This window comes from Lytechinus pictus, chromosome 10, assembly GCF_037042905.1.
Source record: "Lytechinus pictus isolate F3 Inbred chromosome 10, Lp3.0, whole genome shotgun sequence".
NCBI lineage: Eukaryota > Metazoa > Echinodermata > Echinoidea > Temnopleuroida > Toxopneustidae > Lytechinus > Lytechinus pictus.
The window spans coordinates 3,462,966-3,482,974 of NC_087254.1; the positions used below are offsets into that span (position 1 = coordinate 3,462,966).

The following is a 20,009-nucleotide window of genomic DNA, read 5'->3' on the forward strand; positions in this document are numbered from 1 at the left end:
GCTAGTCCTGTCTTTACCTGATAATGATATGATCGTCTACTCTTCTTACTAAAAAAGAAGTTAGGTCTATATCTTTAAATGTTTGAAGATTACTGATCTATTATCTTACCAATAGTAATTCTAGGGTCCCTTGCATAAAGACTTGTTATATGATAACAAATGCACAATTCATATAAATTCAAATTCAAATTCAATTCGGTTTTATTAAACAATACTCATCAAAAAGTCCGAAGACTAACAATGTGAGTTTACATTTTTTAAAATACATAACAAGAAATAAATAAATACATAACAATTAAATTCACTGGCCTGACACTGGCCATAGATCTATAGAAGATATGAAGCTAGGCATTTTATCAATCATTCCGTTCCTATCAGAACACAGAACACGGAAGGCAGAAATTTCTTCAGAAACATTTTATTGAAGGTCAAGTCCACCCCAGGAAAATGCTGACTTGAATAAATAGGGAAAAATCAAACTAGCATAGTGCTGAAAATTTCATCAAAATTGGATATAAAATAAGAAAGTTATAACATTTTAAAGTTTCGCTCATTTTTTCACAAAAAAGTGATATGCACAATTAGGTGAGTCAGTCGATGATGTCCATAACTCACTATTTCTTATGTTTTTTTATTGATTGAATTATACAATATTTCATTTTTTATAGATTTGACAATAAGGACCAACTTGACTAAACCATATACATTTGTAGTATTAAACAATGCTAATTCCACATGTTCAGGGACAAATTAATCATTGTATCACTTGACAATGAGGAGATTCATATTTCATATAATAAAATACAAAAGAAATAGTGAGTGGATGACGTCATAGTCTCCTCATTTGCATACCAGCCAAGATGTGCATATAAATGTTTTGTAAAATTAAGCGAAACTTTAAAATATCATAACTTTCTTATTTTACATCCGATTTTGATGAAATTTTCAGTGTTATGCTTGTTGGATTTTTCTCTTTTTATTCAAATCAACTTTTTGTTGGGGTGGACTTGTTCTTTAAGCGCTGTATATATGTTGCATATATTCTAGTACTGCCCCTGATACTTTGTTGAAAGAAAGAGTAGTCATGTTTTAAAGAATACGAGGAGAGCAGAATCACTTCAGTGGAGAAGAAATTCAAGAATTTTGTGATGAGAGTTTGGTTGTATATGAGGCGGAAAGAATAAAAGAAAACGAATGTAATAGGCCTTTACATTTGGACATGGGTCAATTCAATTCAATTTTTCAATTCAAATAAACATTTATTTTCATCCATTTCATTACATTTTTCGTAAACATTAATTCATACAAAAATCAATATTATGAAGAATATAAATAATATGTACATGTTGGGTTTAAAGAAGAAGGCGTATACCCTAAAAGCGGAAAAGCGGCTTGTGGCGGGATACGCCTATTAATTTACAATAAACAATACGAAGGAAAGGGCAGAGAAGAGAAGAGAAGAAAAAGGGGCGAGAGAGGGAGACATGAGCGGGAAGGCGGGCATGAATTATTAAATAAAATAGAATGCTCAACAAATGTATCAGTGAGGGTAAACTATAAATGCCGCAACAACAATTGTCCATGGTTCATATTATCATGTTAACTTAAAGTCAAAAGGAAACGTAAGATGGAAAATATTCATATATAAAATGACAGAAGCAATTTTTTCATTTTATACTTAAAGCTTGTTGTCGATAGAGATTTTTTTAATGTAATCCGGAATTTGGTTCCATATTATTGGGCCAGTGTAACGAATGTTGTGTTGGAAGATTATTTTTCTATGTTTGGGAATGAATATTTGATAATTTGAGCGGGTATCAAAATGATGTATGTTGGAAACATGAGTAAATGAATCACGAAATTTGTGTGGAATTTGATAATTTAAACACCTGTAGAGAAAATGACATTGTTGAAGTTTGTTGATGTCTAATTTCAACAAATTTAGGGAATGAAACAAATCTTAAGTATTTGCTAGTGGCATCTTGTCGTCTGGAGAAATAATAAGCACAATTTTATTTTGAAGGGAACATAATTTTCTAAGATGGGTTTGGTATGTGTTAGCCCAGACCAAATTACAGTAATAAAAAAAAAGACAAGATTAACGAGCAATATAATGTACGCAATACAGTTTTAGGCAAGTAAAAACTTAGGCGATGTATTATTCCAATATTTGTTGCAACTTTGTTCTCAATTTCATTTATGTGATGTATCCATGTTAAATTACTATCAATGATAACGCCGAGAAACCTAGTATTTTCAACTCTAGGAATAATTTGGTTGTTGAGTTTCACCACTACATGATTAAGATCAATACGCCTTGTGGTGTTACGGAATATAATGTAATTGCAAGGAATAAGTTCAAGCTGTCTGGGTCTTTAATAATTAATGAACAATATTTAAGAGAGATTTTCCAAAACTGAGATGCCTAGGCCTACATGTAGCACATAAACCTGGACTGAAGCAAAGACACATGTTGGAAATACAGGCATGTATCTTAGGGAAAGGTATATTTTCCCAAATGGGCATCGTCAGAATTCTGCGAAAATCCTTAATATCGAAAGTATAGGATGTAATCAAATTGAGGTTAGCCAACAATTTAGCCGATTGAGTCCAAGGGTTCTGATCGACCTTAGCAGCGAAATAAATAAATAGTAATAATAATAAAAAACGTTTTAATTAGATTGATATAAAAACGGATCTGGATCCCAAATTTCACCCTCCAAACTGATCGGCCTGAAGCTTATATAGGGAAAATCAACATCTGTTTAAGGGGTCTAAAAATCAATTTGTTAGATTTTTGTCTCGCCTTCATAGGTGCCGACTTTTGGCGTCGACCGCTACGGCGTCGTCAACATGGAATCTTAACCAAGGTTAAGTTGTTTGAAATGTCATCATAACTTACAAAGTAGATGGACCTTTTTCATGAAAATTGTATATGAGGATAATCAAGCATCTTGCATTAGTGACAAGTCACAGGATCAAGGTAAAAGGAGTTTAAAGTCAATGAACTTTGCCATGTTGGGGGTATCAAGATGAAATCTTCATGTTAAGTTTTATCATGGAAAGTATATGGACATATTTCATGAAACATGGACGTAAGGGTAATCAAGTATCACTGACTATCTGATGTGAGTTGCAGGTCAAGTTAATGATTAAGGTTATAGGGTATGTTAATTTTGACAAACTATTACTTGTTACTCTTGCAGTGTATTAATCTCATGACTTAGTTGTGACGTAATAACTGATCATACTTAATGTTTGCCTAAATGGTTTATCAATATAGCTTTATATAGGTTATATTTCTTCGCAAAGACCGCATTCACTGTAAAAAAAATATTAGGTAAAATTTCAACAAGTACAAGGGTATTTATGTGTCCAACCGATATGGGGCAGTATTTTAACCAATGCGGGAAGCATATTGTCCAGTAAGGTTTAAAATAAGCAGCAATTACTTAAGAATGGGGAAAAAATTTATCACACTGGATTAATAAAAATAGCGAAAAAGAAATGCCCAATGTTGGTTGGACACATAAAATAAGTTACAATTACCCTCGAATCATGGAATATTTTTACCCAATATTTTTTTTTTAGTTTTAAGTAAGGTACCTTGTCGAAAGTCAGAACCCTGTCTTTCATGCGGGAATCCCAGAAGTGGCCTTTCATTTCATATTCTCACGCTTCATCATGGAAAATACAATGGGAAATTCCGGAAAAAAGCGTAGATCTAATGTCTTTACAGTGGAATTCCTGCTAAAAGACGTTGCACAGGCTTTTTGACAAGTTATCTAAAAATTGTATTGTGTTTTTTTATGCCTCTGTCCACCATGGATAATTGCTAAATATATCAAAATGTGCCTGAAATCTATTGTCCCGATTTTGGTCACTATAGAAGATGGATCCAACTGAATTGTATACACATATGCTTTATACAACTTAGACTACCTGATCTGGAATTGTTTAAATTTTAAACCAAAATATTCTGAACTGCTTTTTTCAATGTCTAATATCCATCGCCTAAAGATTGAACAATGTTGTTTAGATTTTCAAAATTTGTTTAAATTAACCCCGTAAAGAACAGTGGTGAGTGGATTATGTAATACTCTGGAGTAAATCACTGCAACCACCCTTCCTATGGGGATTATAAATGTAGATCTATTTGTGCAGTACACAACACAAAATTTAAAAATCTTTAAAATATCACTTTTTTAACCAAAAATACTTATTTCCATAAACATATAGTTGTGGTTTACTTTTCATTAGTAACTTGGGAATCATTTGCTGTTATTCCCAAGAGCACTAAAATGGTGTAATTTGGGACATTTTTGTGTAGGCCCTCGATTGGTGGAAAGTAAAATTGCAAGAAAATTGTCATTTTACAATCTCTCTTTTTAATTGATAAAACAATAATTACAAGAATTAAAGTTACTTCACAGCCAAATTATATGATCAATAGTTGTATTTGGAACTGACAGTGTAAAAAGAAAATCAAGCATTTGTCCCAAAGAACAAGAGAAAATAAGCCAAACATTGCCAACCTTATTTCCCCCACACAGGGAATCCTATTCAGAGAACAAAGTATTTATATATAACTTAGTTCATCGAATTCGTGGTATGAAGGTAAAATTTATACTGATATGCTTTAGTGTAGGCCTATTTGATATTCATAATTCTTTTCTTTCCAGCACCAACCAATGTGGTTTACCAGGTTAACTCGAATTCCTTCACTGTATCATGGTCACCCCCATCAAACCCGCCATTCCAGCCGACTGGTTACCTAGTACAATATAGGGTAGGTGGAGTGGATGGAGGAGATTTTACAGCAAGTGACGTAACATCCATTACATTCCAAGGCACTGCTCCTGATGCTAACAGCGTCTTGGTTGCTACTTTGTTCACTGGTTCAAAAGAACTTGGTGCTGAGGACATCGCTCTGGCTGTCGAGACTCAGTCGGGTAGGAAATACATCATATATTTTTTAGGGGTTATCTCTTTTTTCCACATTGTGGCAATTTAGGAATTTGGGGGGCTATTACATTTATTTTATTGGGCATTTTAGTGAAAAAACCAAGCAATTATGTAGCATAAGCATATCATCATTCTGTCAAAGTTGAAACATTGATTTTCTATACAATCTTGAATATTGTTCATGATTGTTTGCGACAAATCTTGGGGCGACTCTAGATTGAATAGTTGCTCCAAAGCATGCGTATCAGGGCAAAAATCGCGCATTGCCACATGTATTTCCTATATACGCTGAGACTCAGTGTAAAAATTATTTCTTTCTCCTCTGCTCTTTGGTCTAACTTCCCTGAATATGAATAGGCTGATCAAGGTAATGAAGTCTGGGGGCGTTGTGGTCTAGTGGTTACTAGTCTTGTCCTTCAGTCAGAGGGACATAGTTTCAAAACCCAGCCATGGTGTGTTTTCCTTCAGCAAGAAATTTACCCACATTGTGTTGCGCTCAACGCAGACGAGGTTAATGGGTAGCCAGCAGGATTAATTCCGTGAATACACTGAGCGCTGAAAGGCAGCTCGAGCTAAAGCCCCCATCACACTTATTCGGAATCAGCAGGAATCACGCAGAAGCTGGACGAAAAAAATAATTAAAAAATCTATAAATTTTCGGGAGGAACTTATGAATTCACCAAACTGGAGATGAAATTCAGTAAATTGACCAGGTGAATCATCATACACTAGTCAAAATGATCTGCAATGGAGTCAGATTGATAATTCGTGCTGCATTCTTGGACATTCTAGGCGCATTCTAAATATTCTGACTGCATTCGAAATATTTTTGTCATTTCTTTTAGCTGTCCCGTAGGTTTTGGTCATGTTCAAAAGATTCGAGGGGTGTTTTCGAACGGTGTTCGCAGTTGATTAAAATGACCAACTGGTGGTCGAACAATAGTCCTTTCATTCCGGCCAATTCTGCTTGATTCGGAATAAGTGCGATGTGGGCTTGAAGCCGGCGTAATAATAATAATAAAAATGCACCTTGAAAGATATTGCTTCTAGATAGATGGCGCTATTTAAATACCTAATATTATTTTCAACATTATGAAAACTGCCAGTGGCCCCATTGGAAGATTTAGCTTACAAAGCAGTCTTGGAGTTGGACAAGCTGCATAGTATCATCAGACACGATGCCCATCCCCTACATGAATTTTGAGTTTTCAGTAGGTCCGGGCGGATCCGGTTACCAAGAAAATGACCAGCAGGTTTAAAAGAGAAGGTCTTTTCTCACGAATGCAATGATCTCGTACAATGCTGATTACGATTTCTTATTTCTCAGATAATACTCGCAGCTCTCTCGGTCATTGTAATAAGATTTGACTCTACAGTTGCACAAATTTAGTACCTATACCTTACAAGTCCTTTACGAACACCTCACTAACATCAAGAGTGGTTTGTATGAGCGCGGTAATAATGTCTGTTCGCAAGGCGTTCTTACGAATGCCGTAAAAGCCATCTATGAAAAACTTAAGGAACTATTTCTTACAATATTATCATAATAATTGAAGGCTTCTATAAAGTATTGGCCCTCGAACCTACAAAATCTTGCATGATTCTTAAATGTTCTTATTGCGTTGGTCAAGGCCCCCTTTCGACGAGATGGTTTCTTAAATGTTAAAAATAAATCTTGGACAACATAAACTTAAAAACAGTCTGCGAGGATTTGTTTTACAAGGCATTCTTGAGAAAATCTTACAAAATTATCCAAAAAATTGTACAGCATTTTGTAGCAAAGGTTTTGAAGCCAGGTATTTGTGACCAAGCCAGTTATATTGCCAGGCATGATGGCTTGCTAGTAAAGCACCATACTCATGCATGCACTGAGGGTCTTGAGTTGGGCTTGAGTTCCAATCCTGACTGTGTCATATATGAATTAGACTAACCAGACACTTGTACAGATGTCCATTTCACATTTATTTGTTGTTCTTCCTATTGCTGTTCCCTTATAGCACCGGACTCCTCATATTATCAGATTCACTTGTTGAACTTCATCACTTTATCCTGGTCAACCCCGCAAAACCCGACAGGAGTGTTTGGGTATCTGGTGGGATATTCGGTAGGCGGAGTGGCCAACGGCGAGACCATCTTAGACAATATAGTGACAACGATTACATTTCAAGACAACAACTTACAGGGTAGAAGTGATATTGATCCGAATAGTGCATTCGTCGCCCATTTGGATTTTAATCAAGTTGAAATTCCAAACACTCGGTCTGTGGCGTCTCTGCCCCCTCAGAGTGGTAAGTACAACCTGAGTACAATAACTCAATATGGAATTAACATTGCATAAAAAATTGATACAATTTGACATTGTCTAATGAACCACATGATAAAAAGGTAAGAGAATAAAGGCAGGAAAGTAGGGAAGAATAAATGAAATGGGTGGTAGAAGTGATGTGTACAAATAAAACAAAGATTATCAAAAGTTAGTCTGATAAAGAGAATAATCTGGGTGAAAAAGAAGGAATATTATAAACTTTACCAATATTCTAAAAATGATATATATATTTGTTATTTATGCCTACATAAATAGCTAGCTGTGGGATCAGGTAATGAGCTGGTTATCAATAAATGGTTTATCAGAAGCCTCTTAAAGAAAAGTTAAATCATCGTTACACCGGGAGTTTAATCAAATAGACAAATGAACTCAACATTGGGCTCAGTAGGTAGCCCAGACCCCTCCCTCTCCCCGACCCAGCTCATTGAGAAGCTCAGTTGGTAGCTGATTTAGTGCTCCGCATGTTGCACAAAAGTTATTATTAGGGTAACTTTGCCTTCCAATGGTAACTGCCATGGTAACATGACCCAAAAGCCAATCAAAATTAAGGATTTCACGAAAGATACCATTGGATGGCAAAGATACTATAACAGTTAAGTTCATGCAACAGGGGCCCAGGAGCTCAACCTGTAGCTCAAACAATAATTCAGTTTTTTTAAACAAGTGCACACCTAGTTACCAATTATGCATATAGCATTTCCATTTATTTGAAAGCAGGATAAAAGAGCATTGTAGATCAAATGCCTTGCTCACGGGCACAGGTACAGGGCCGGGGATCGAACCCCGGACTTTCCATGTATAGCCAGGCACCTTAGACCACTCGGCCACGGCACCTCAGTTTGTAGATCAGATAGTAACCCGATATTATCGATAGCCAATTGGTAAATCTAAAAAAAAAATCTGTTGATTTTAGCTAAAGTTGGTATCTGAGCTCAGCCAGTAGCTCAGTCGATATATTTACGCTACTTGTTCAGTCAGAAACTCAATTGGTAACTCAGCAACCCATCTAGTATCTGAAATGATTGGGTGCACGAAATAAAGGCGCAGGGATAGAGAAATGCATCAGTTGTATATCACTATCACTTTAGTATTATCTCTTTACATATCTCAGCTCAGTTTGTACTTCAATATTGACTTCAGACTTCACAAACAAGGTTCCAATAATGCAAGATTGAAGAGATCCAACTAAAAGGTTGCATGGTACATGTATACCCACAGTCTTAATTATGAAGGGTAATATCCAGGACACGCCCTAAAAGCCAACCAAGGAGTTTTTCCAATTCATTTAACACCTGGCCTGGTGCATTGAACTTAACTTTCTTTTATCCAGGCTCCATGACTAAGAGTTATGCTTGCACCTGTATTCATATCACTACATATCTCAGTCGGCCGCTGAGTCTGTAGCTCAGTCAACTCATTTTATGTTGGGAGAACAAGGATCTTATTATATCTGCCATTTGCCCCAAAATTCAGATAATCATATGGTAATTTTAAGAAGTTGTTCTAATTCAACATTTTGTTCCCTTCCTTATATTTCTTAAAATTTTCTTTGCAGTGATACCCTCTCCTCCCGTGCTTGCTACCATACAACGGACATCCGACACAAGTTATACTATATCCTGGTCTAGCCCGGGGAACGTCGATGGATATGTCATCTCATACGCCGATGGTGCAGTAGTCAATTCTCTAGAGCTACCAGCAGATAGGACATCTGAACAGGTCCAGAATCTCCAACCCAATACGGATTACACATTTAACTTGTACAGTCAACGGAATGGTATCAGAGCTCAAGCTAGTCTCACTGTACTACCTCCTGTGGTAACACAAACAGGTAATACTCTTCAGGTTTATTGTCTTGCCTGCAAACCAAAGCGAGACTATCAGTAGGAGCTGCTTTTTCCGACGACGGCGGTGGCAGCAGCGTCGTCAAATCGTTGACATTTTAACCAAGGATAAGTTTTTGAAATGTCATCATAACTTAGAAAGCATAAAGACCTAGTTCATGAAAGTGGGACGGTTCAGATTAACACTTTTGTAACTGAGGCTAAGGTGAAAGGAGTTTAAAGTCAATGAACTTTGCAATGTTGGGGGCATCAAAATGAAATCTTCATGATAAGTTTTAACATGGAAATTAAATGGAAAAATTTCATGAAACATGGACGTAAGGGTAATCAAGTATAACTGACTATGTGATGTGAGTTGCAGGTCAAGTTAATGATTATGGTTATAGGGTATGTTAAATTTGACAAACTCGTACTTCTTACTCTTGCAGTGTATTAAAACTCATGTTTTAGTTGTGACGTAATATTAATAACTGATCATACTTAATGTTTGCCTAAATGGTTTATCAATATAGCTTTATATAGGTTCTATTTCTCCTTAAAGACCGCATTCACTGTAAAAAATATTGGGTAAAATTTCAACAAGTACAAGGGTATTTATGTGTCCAACCGATATGGGGCAGTATTTTACCCAATGCGGGAAGCATATTGTCCAGTAAGGTTTAAAATAAGCAGCTATTACTTAAGAATGGGAAAAAAATTATCATACTGGATAAATAAAAATGCCGAAAAAGAAATGCCCAATGTTGGTTGGACACATAAAAACAGTTACAATTACACTCGAGTCATGGAATATTTTTACCCAATATTTTTTTTTAGTTTTAAGTAAGGTACCTTGTTGAAAGTCAGAACCCTGTCTTTCATGCGGGAATCCCAGAAGTGGCCTTTCATTTCCTATTCTCACACTTCATCATGGACAATACAATGGGGAATTCCGGAAAAAAAGCATAGATCTAATGTCTTTACAGTGGAATTCCTGCTAAAAGACGCTGCACAGGCTTTTTGACAAGGTATCTAAAAATTGTATTGTGCTTTTTATAACTCTGTCCACCATGGATAATTGCTAAATATATCAAAATTAAATGTGCCTGAAATGTATTGTCACAATTGTGGTCACAATAGAAGATGGATCCAACCGAATTGTATACAGAGATATGCTTTATATAACTTAGACTACCTGATCTGGTATTGTTTAAGTTTTAAACTGCTTTTTTCAATGTCTAATATCCATCGCCTAAAGATTGAACAATGTTGTTTAGATTTTCAAAATTTGTGTAAATTAACCCCTTAAACAACAGTGATGAGTGGTTTATGTAATACGTTGGAGTAAATCACTGCAACCACCCTTCCTATGGGGATTCTATATGTAGATCTATATGTGCAGTACACAACACAAAATAAAAAAAATATTTAAAATATAACTTTTTAAACCAAAAATACTTATTTCCATAAACATGTAGTTGTGGTTTATTTTTCATTAGTAACTTGGGAATAATTTGCTGTTATTCCCAAGAGCACTAAAATGGTGTAATTTGGGGCATTTTTGTGTAGGCCCTCGATTGGTGGAAAGTAAAATTGCAAGAAAATTATCATTTTACAATCTCTCTTTCCAATTGATAAAACAATAATTAAAATAATTAAATTTACTTCAGAGCCAAATTATATGATCAATAGTTGTATTTGGAACTGACAGTGTAAAAAGAAAATCAAGCATTTGTACCAAAGAACAAGAGAAAATAAGCCAAACATTGCCAACCTTATTTCCCCCACACAGGGAATCCTATTCAGAGAACAAAGTATTTATATTATAACTTAGTTCATCGAATTCGTGGTATGAAGGTAAAATTTATACTGATATCCTTTAGTGTAGGCCTATTTGATATTCATAATTCTTTTCTTTCCAGCACCGACCAATGTGGTTTACCAGGTTAACTCGAATTCCTTCACCGTATCATGGTCACCCCCATCAAACCCGCCATTCCAGCCGACTGGTTATCTAGTACAATATAGAGTAGGTGGAGTGGATGGAGGAGATTTTACAGCAAGCGACGTAACAACCATTACATTCCAAGGCACTGCTCCTGATGCTAACAGCGTCTTGGTTGCTACCTTGTTCACTGGTTTAAAAGTGCTTGGTACTGAGGACATCGCTTCGGCTGTTGAGACTCAGCAGGGTAGGAAATAATTCATATATTTTTTAGGGGCTATCTCTTTTTCCACAGGGTGGCAATTTGGGAATATTGGGGGCTATTTCATTTATTTTAAGGGACATTTTAGTGAAAAACAAGCAATTATGTAGCATAAGCCTACCGTTGATTTTCTAAACAATCTTGAATATCGTTCGTGATTGTTTGCGAAAGATCTTGGGGCGACTCTAGATTGAATCGTCGCTCAAAAGTATGCGTTTCAGAGCAAAAATTGCCCATTGCCACAGGTATTTCCTATATACGCTGAGACTCAGTGTAAAAATCATCTCTTTTTCCTCTGCTCTTTTGTCTTACTTCCCTGAATATGGATAGGCTGATCAATGTAATGAAGTCTGGGGGCGTTGTGGTCTAGTGGTTACTAGTCTTATCGTTCAGTCAGAGGTACATGGTTTCAAAACCCAGCCATGGTGTGTTTTCCTTCAGCAATAAATTTACCCACATTGTGTTGCGGTCAACCCAGACGAGGTTAATGGGTAGCCAGCAGGAGTAATTCCGTGAATACACTGAGCGCTAAAAGGTATCTCGAGCTAAAGCCCTCATCACACTTTATTCGGAATCAGCAGGAAACAAGCAGAAGCTGGACGAAAAAAAATATTTAAAAAATTCTATAAATTTTTTGGAGGAACTTATGAATTCACCAAACTGGAGTTGAAATTTAGTAAATTGACCAGATGAATCATCAGACACTAGTCAAAATGATCTGCAATGGAGTCAGATTGATAATTCGTGCTACATTCTTGGACATTCTAGGCACATTTTAAATATTCTGACTGCATTCTGAGTGCATTCAAAATATTTTTGTCTTTTCTTTTGGCTGTCCCGAAGGCTTGGTCATGTTCAAAACATCCGAGGGGTATTTTCGAACGGTGTTCGAAGTAGTAGATTTAAATGACCAACTGATGGTCTAACAATAGTCCTTCATTCCGGCCAATTCTGCTTGATTCGGAATACGTGTGATGGGGGCTTTAAGCCGACGTAATAATAATAATAAAAATGCGCCTTGAAAGATATTGCTTCTAGATATATGGCGCTATATTAATACTTATTATTATTTTCAATATTATGAAAACTGCCAGTAAAGTGATTTTCGCCAGTAACCCCATTGGAAGATTTAGCTTACAAAGCAGTCTTGAAGTTGGACAAGCTGCATAGTATCATCAGAGACGATGCCCATCCCCAATATGAATTTGGAGTTTTCAGTAAGTCCCGGCGGATCCGGCCACCAAGAAAAGGACGGGCAGGTTTAAAAGAGAAGGTCTTTTCTCACGAATACAATAATCCCGTACAATGCTGATAACGACTTCTTATTTTTCAGATAATACTCGCGGCACTCTCAGTCATTGTATTAAGATTTGGCTATACAAATAACAGTAAATCTTTTCAAAATGAATGAATCTTTGTTCATTTTTCTTCAAATGTTCATCATATTCATTCCACAATATTTATTTGACATTTTTGCACTTAACAACCACTTGTATCACTTGTTCTCTCTTCTACACATTCTCTCCAATCACTCTATTTAATGGCTATTGGTAATTCAATGTATTTTGGCAAGTCTCTAACAATATAAGAAACAAACGGGAACAGTATTTCAATTAATACAATCATTTAATAGGAATAACAGATCAAATAAATATATCATACAAATCTATTTCAATTATAAGGATTAGTTCATCCTGCTGATACAAGGATAAATCTATCTTAATTTCAAGGCTACATGAGGATAAATTTATCCTAATTTCAAGGCTACACGAGGATAAATTTATTTTAATTTCAAGGCTACAGAAGGATAAATTTATCTTAATTTCAAGGCTACATGAGCATAAATTTATCTTAATTTCAAAGCTACATGAGGATAAATCTATCTTAATTTTAAGGCTGCATGAGGATAAATTTATCCTAATTTCAAAGCTACATGAGGATAAATTTATCTTAATTTCAAAGCTACACGGGGATAAATTTATCTTAATTTTAAAGCTACATGAGGATAAATTTATTCTAATTTCAAGGCTACACGAGGATAAATTTATCTTAAGTTCAAGGCTGCATGAGGATAAATTTATCTTAATATCAAAGCTACGTAAGGATAAATTTATCTTAAATTCATAGCTACACGAGGATAAATTTATTTTAATTTCAAGGTCACATGAGGATAAATTTATCCTAATGTCAAGGCTTACAAGTCCTCTACAAACAAGGGCGCAGGAAGCGGGTGGGGGGGGGGGGGTACTTGCCCCCAAATAAAATTTTTGGGGGGCAAAACGAGATTTTGCCCCCCCCATGTGCCCCCCCCCCCTGAGAGTAGAAGAAATGATAAATTATCCAAGGACAAAAGTAAACGATGAAGGAACTTTTCTGCCTAAAATTGTCATTTCCATTGTCAAAAATAAAAAAAAATCGTCTCTGACGGGGCAATTACATATCATAGTAAGCCTTGCGTCCAAGTTTTGACGAACATGTCCCTCTGTGAAACATACCTTTGATAAGCCCCCTTTCCATCTTATTACAGTGTGATAACGTTTAACCTTTTACATTTCAGACTAAAACCGAATGGCAAATTGAAAGTGGTTCACCAATGCATGCTCGCTGTGTCGGCTAACAAACGCGCGGTCGCCCAGAAACGCTCAGACCGGACCCGATATCACTAACGCACGTGAACGCTAGTTACTCGAGCAACATGTGGAATCTGAAAATGACTGTAAAACAGAAAAAGTGTTAAAGAGTTAAAGAGGCTTGAGTAGTTGGATTATGGGATAAACACAGGCGTCGATCCGGGGGGGGGGGGGGGCGATCGCCCCCCCAATGAAAATTTTGGGGAGTGGGGGGCAAACATATCGTTTTGCCCCACCCCCAATTATTCTGCATGTACAAAAAATAAAATGAGATTGTAATGTTACACAGAAATCAGCAAGAGAGATTGAGATACACAACTCGTTCTTTATTTAAAATCATGCTCAAAATGTCCGTTTTTCAGATTGGAATTTAAAAATTTTCTGCTCGCGCTTCGCGCTCGCATCATTTCTGTAGCAAAAACCCATACTTTCCATGATTAAATAGGTACATAGAATGTCTCGTTTTGAGTTCTTAATCTCAAAAGAACTTTAATAATTTTTTTATTGGATATATATCTTGTACTTTATCAAAAACGTCCATTAAACTGTCATTTTTTTCAGACCGAATATCAAAACTTTCAGCTCGCGTTTCGCGCTCGCATCTATTCTTTTTTTGTAGATACCCATCTTTATAATCAAATTATTCTAAATGCTTAGAATATTTTAAGCTTTCAGGTCAAAATATAAAGAAATTTCAGCTCGCTCTCGGCACTCGCACTATCTGTGTAGTGAGATATGTATCCTCCTCATAAGTTACTACAAATAGTCCTAAACAGGCACTTTAATCCTGTTTTCAGGTCAGTATACTAAAAAAAAATCAGCTCGCGCTTCCCGCTCGCATTAATTTGTTGGTAAAATATGTGTCTCTATCTCATGAGTCATATGTGTATAAATATGTATGTATTTATATGTAGACATGTACATGTATGTGCGTGTGAGTATGTTTCGGGTGATCGAATGCCTTTGGGAAGTTGATTCATGATTTTGCCCCCCCCCAATCTGAAAAATGGATCGACGCCCCTGGGGATAAATGACAAGATGCTAGCTTGAGTCGGCGAATGGAGTGCAGAGAAGGATCAGTACTCATTTTTCAACTACTCAAGCCTCTTCAACCTTTTCTGGTTTACTGTCTTTTTCAGGACTACGCTCATTTAAACAAAAAATTACTCGACTATCAACTGTCCACTTCCTCTCCTATCAATTTTACTTCTTCCTCTATCCACTTTTGCGAAAACTAGCTCCACATGGTACCGTCAACCACATCCGCTATTGGAATGTAATTGTTTTCTTCTGAATAATGTAATTTCTGGTATTTTGAGTCAATATAAGCGTAATGCCTAATTATTGATCAGACACGAAAACCACATTCCGAAGCGATCGTTTTGCGCGTAGATTTCATATATTATGAGTAAAGTCTTTCGTATTGAATTCTATGTTTAATTCTCAAGAAATTCATTTTTGAATGCTTACCGTGGGGGTCACACAACCTCTCCTGCTCGATCGCTTCGGTATCTCACGATGTCAAAAATATTGTGCCCCCTTCGGGATTTTGCCCCCCCCCCCTAAAAAAAAATGAAAGTGTTCCGGCGCTTGTCTACAAACACCTCACAAACATCAAGAGTGGTTTGTATGACTGTACGCGCGGTAAGGATGTCTGTTCGCAAGGCGTTCTTGCGAATGCCGTAGGAGCCATCTATGAACAACTTAAGGAATTATTTCTTACACTATTATAATAATTCAAGGCTTCTGTAAAGTATTGGCCCTCAAACCTACATCTTGTATGGTTTTTAAATGTTCTTATTGCGTTTGTCAAGGCCCCCTTTCAACGAGATGGTTTCTTAAGAAGGGCTTAAGATGTTAAAAATAAATCTTGGACAAGACCAACTGTAAACTTACAAACAATCTGCGAGGATTTGTTTTATAAGGCATTCTTGAGAAAATCTTACAAAATTATCAACAAAATTGTACAGCATTTGTAGCAAAGGTTTTGAAGCCAGACCAAGTCAGTTATATTGACGGGCATGCTGGCTTGATAGTGAGGCACCAGACTCATGGACTGAGGGTCTTGAGTTCCAATCCTGACTGTGTCATATATAAATTAGACTAACCAGACACTTTTACTAATGTCCATTTCACATTTATTTGTTTTGTTCTTTCTATCGCTGTTCCCTTATAGCAACGGACTCATCATATTATCAGATTCACTTGTTGAACTTCATCACTGTATCCTGGTCAACCCTGCAGAACCCGACCGGAGTGTTCGGGTATCTGGTGGGATATTCGGTAAGCGGAGTGACCAATGGCGAGACCATCTTAGACAATACAGTGACAACGATTACATTTCAAGACAACAACCTACAGGGTAGAAGTGATATTGATCCGAATAGTGCATTCGTTGCCCATTTGGATTTTAATCAAGTTGAAATTCCAAACACTCGGTCTGTGGCGTCTCTGCCCCCTCAGAGTGGTGAGTACAACCTGAGTACAATAGTAACTCAATATGGAATTAACATTGTATAAATAAAAAACATTCGATACAGTTTGACATTGTCTAATGAACCAAATGATAAAAAAGATAAAGAGAATAAAAACAGAAAAGTAGGGAAGAATAAATGAAATGAGCGGTAGCAGTGATGTGTACAAATAAAACAAAGATTATCAAAAGTTAGTCTGATAAAAAGAATAATCTGGATAAAATAAAAGGATAAGATATACCTTAATACCAAAACGTGTTCTTTCAAGTTAGGCCTACATATAATGCTTAGCTGTGGGGTCAGGTGATCAGCTGGTTCTTAATAAACGGTTTATCAGAAGCATCGTAAAGAAAAGTTGATGAATAATTGCTACTCTGTGAGTTATGTTACCGGTGTGTTGGCCCCGACCCAGCTCAATCAGTAGCTCAGTTGGTAGATGACTTAGTGCTCTGTTGCATAAAAGTAACTATTATGATAACTTTGCCTTCCAATGGTAACTACCATGGTAACATGACCCAAATTCAAGGATTTCATGAAAGATACCATTGGATGGCAAAGATACTATAATAATACATTTTATGCAATGGGGGCCGAGGAGCTCACGCTGTAGCACTGTCTTTTGATAGCTCAAACATTAATTCAGTTTGTAGCTCAGATGGTAACCCAAAATCATTAATAGCCAATTTGTAACTCTGTTGATTTTAGCTATGTTGGTAGCTGAGCTCAGCCAGTAGCTCAGTCAATATCTATAGATAGTTCAGTCAGTAGCTCAATTGGTAACTCAGCAGCTCATCTCTGAAACAATTGGGTGCACAAAATAAAGACGCAGGGGATTGGGGATAGAGAAAATGAATCAGTTGTATATCACTATTACTTTTGTATTATCTCATTCATATCTCAGTTCAGTTTTTACTCCAATACTGTCTTCAGACTTCACAAACAAGGTTCACATAATGCAAGATTGGAGATCCAACTAAGAGGTTGCATGGTACATGTATACCCACAGTCTTAATTATGAAGGGTCCTTTTCAGGACACACCCTAAAAGCCAACCAAGGAGTTTTTTCCTATTCTTTTAACACCTGGCTTGGTGCATTGAACTTAACTTCCTTTTATCCAGGCTCTATGTCTAAGAGTTATGCTTGCACCTGTATTCATATCATCCCAGTTTGCCGCTGAGTCTGTAGCTCTGCATCAATAGCACAGTCAACTCATTTTATGTTGGGAGAACAAGGATCTTATTATATCTGCCATCTGCCCCAAAATTCAGATAATCAAATTGTAATTTTTAGAAGTTGTTCTAATTCAACATGTTTTTCCCTTCCTTATATTTCTTTTTTTTTTGCAGTGATACCCTCTCCTCCCTTGCTTGCTACCATACAACGGACATCCGACACAAGTTATACTATATCCTGGTCTAGCCCGGGGAACGTCGATGGATATATCATCTCATACGCCGATGGTGCAGTAGTCAATTCTCAAGAGCTACCTGCAGATATAACATCCGAACAGATCCAGAATCTCCAACCCAATACGGATTACACATTTAACTTGTACAGTCAACGTAATGGTATCAGAGCTCAAGCTAGTATCACTGTACTACCTCCTGTGTTAACACCACCAGGTAATACTCTTCAGGATTATTGTCTTGCCTGCAAAGCAAACCGAGACTTTAATAGGCGATGCTTTTTTTCCAACGACGGTGGTAGCAGCAGCGTTATCATTGAAATCTTAACGAAGGATAAGTTTTTAATATGTCATCATAACTTAGAAAGCATATAGTCGACCTAGTTCATGAAACATGAGACTGTTCAGATTTATAACTGAGATTTATAACTGTTCAGTTTTATAACTGAGGCTAATAAAGGAACATTAAACTATTTGTATTTCAAGATTTTTTTGAGCAATTTCATTTTATGCCCAACTCTTTTAAAACTAAGGAAAATGAAATCTTTTATTAGTGTCAAGTTCTTGATCATCTCTACCATTCAATTTGAGTGTATTCTGGATTAATTGATATTTGAAATCAATTTTCACGCTTAAGGCCTGTCACGTCTTGATTTTGGGGCCAATGATGACGGCACACTATAAATAACATTGGTCCTGGGCTATGTTTACTTCTACCACCTGTCATCCAATCTCAAGCTCTTTGATTTTGGTAGCCAGATCCCAGCATCGCACTTGCTTATGGGCATTTTCACCACAGATGGACACAGAGGCAAAAAAATCAAGTTTATATTCATGTCAAATGCTTTATGGTTTTTAATAAAACAAGACCTGAAGTTTCTGAGACAAAATTTATTTCCGACTCTGGCAGCCATTTTTTATTTCAAAATGGCTGCCAAAGTATGGATACAAATTAGTGTTGAAAATAGTATATTGATACATATTTTGTATTGACAGATTTTTAAAGAACAGGTTTGATCATGATGTTTTCGCCTGAGATTTAGCTTGCTATTATAACACTTTTTAAAATCCCACAGAAAGAAACACCAGTAATTCATTCATCTGATAAAAAAACATTGATGAAGTATGTGATATGGTATGTAATGTCATGAAAACATGAACTTTTTTTTCTCATTTCCTGGAAAAGAGGATATATTATATGAAACTTGGTAGATTTCCTCTCTAGGTAACACCCCTCCCTTCTGCACCAAAATTAAAGATTAACAATTAACAATGAAGCCATAGGGTACCATTAACTATATGTAATGTCAGTTACCAAGTGGAAAATGTAATGTCAGTTACCGAGATGTAATGTCAGTTACCATGATAAAACGTTGGTTACCAATATTGAAATGCAAATATGTGGTCAATTTTAGGGTGAAGAAATAATGTATACTTGTTATTAAGTCTTTCACTTTAAAAGTCTCACCAGAAGGAGCTTGCTATATTGACTTTTAAAAGGTATATTTCACAAGGAATACTATATGAAATTATGAAGGAAGTTGCATTCCCATCGTGCAAAAAAAAATTACTATGAAATTGTTTTGTACATGCACTTACCAAGTACCTAATTGTTTGTATCAGACAATTTTTTTGTTTGGTTTTCGGGGGGGGGGGGGACTTTTCCCAACCTATTGCCTAAATATGCAAAAAAAAAATAAGCTTAACATTGTGATGAAGGGGATTTCCAGGGTCCCTTTTTTAGTTTCCAGGATTCTTTTGAGCATTGCCTTGCTAAAAGTAAATTCCTGGTTTTTATACAGGTGTGGATGTGTGATACAATTTTGTTTTGGGTTTACAAGTATAGATGAAAAGTGAAATTTGACAGTTCAGATCAATGTTGCATGGATCTACTAACACTGTTTTTTTTTTTTAATTTACAAATAGTTCAGTATCAGCTTAGAAGCTGGAGTTTATTTTTTGTTGACAGGTTAAAAAAGAAATTAGCAAAGAAAATGATTAAACAAATTATGAAGAGAATTGAAATCCGACAGATATGAACAAGCATTGCTTGCACTGACCAGAATAGAAATCAATAAAACTACATGGCTGCATGAGATTTGGGGGAGGGGTACGTGTAGCCTAGGGGAGGAGACCCTTATTCATTTTGCCTTTTTTGAGGGGAGGGGGAGGTTGGAG

General features: G+C 36.3%; 1 protein-coding gene across 1 annotated transcript; it reads left to right on the plus strand.

The window, feature by feature from the left end:
- Positions 1-1,840: 1,840 nt before the first annotated feature.
- Positions 1,841-19,518, plus strand: LOC135155731 (fibronectin type III domain-containing protein 1-like). The gene is made up of 7 exons (XM_064105798.1): positions 1,841-1,844; positions 4,683-4,952; positions 6,963-7,253; positions 8,847-9,122; positions 11,037-11,306; positions 16,128-16,418; positions 17,773-19,518. Exons 1-7 carry the CDS (start codon positions 1,841-1,843, stop codon positions 18,204-18,206), a joined length of 1,836 nt encoding a protein of 611 aa, XP_063961868.1. The 3' UTR covers positions 18,207-19,518.
- Positions 19,519-20,009: the final 491 nt, after the last annotated feature.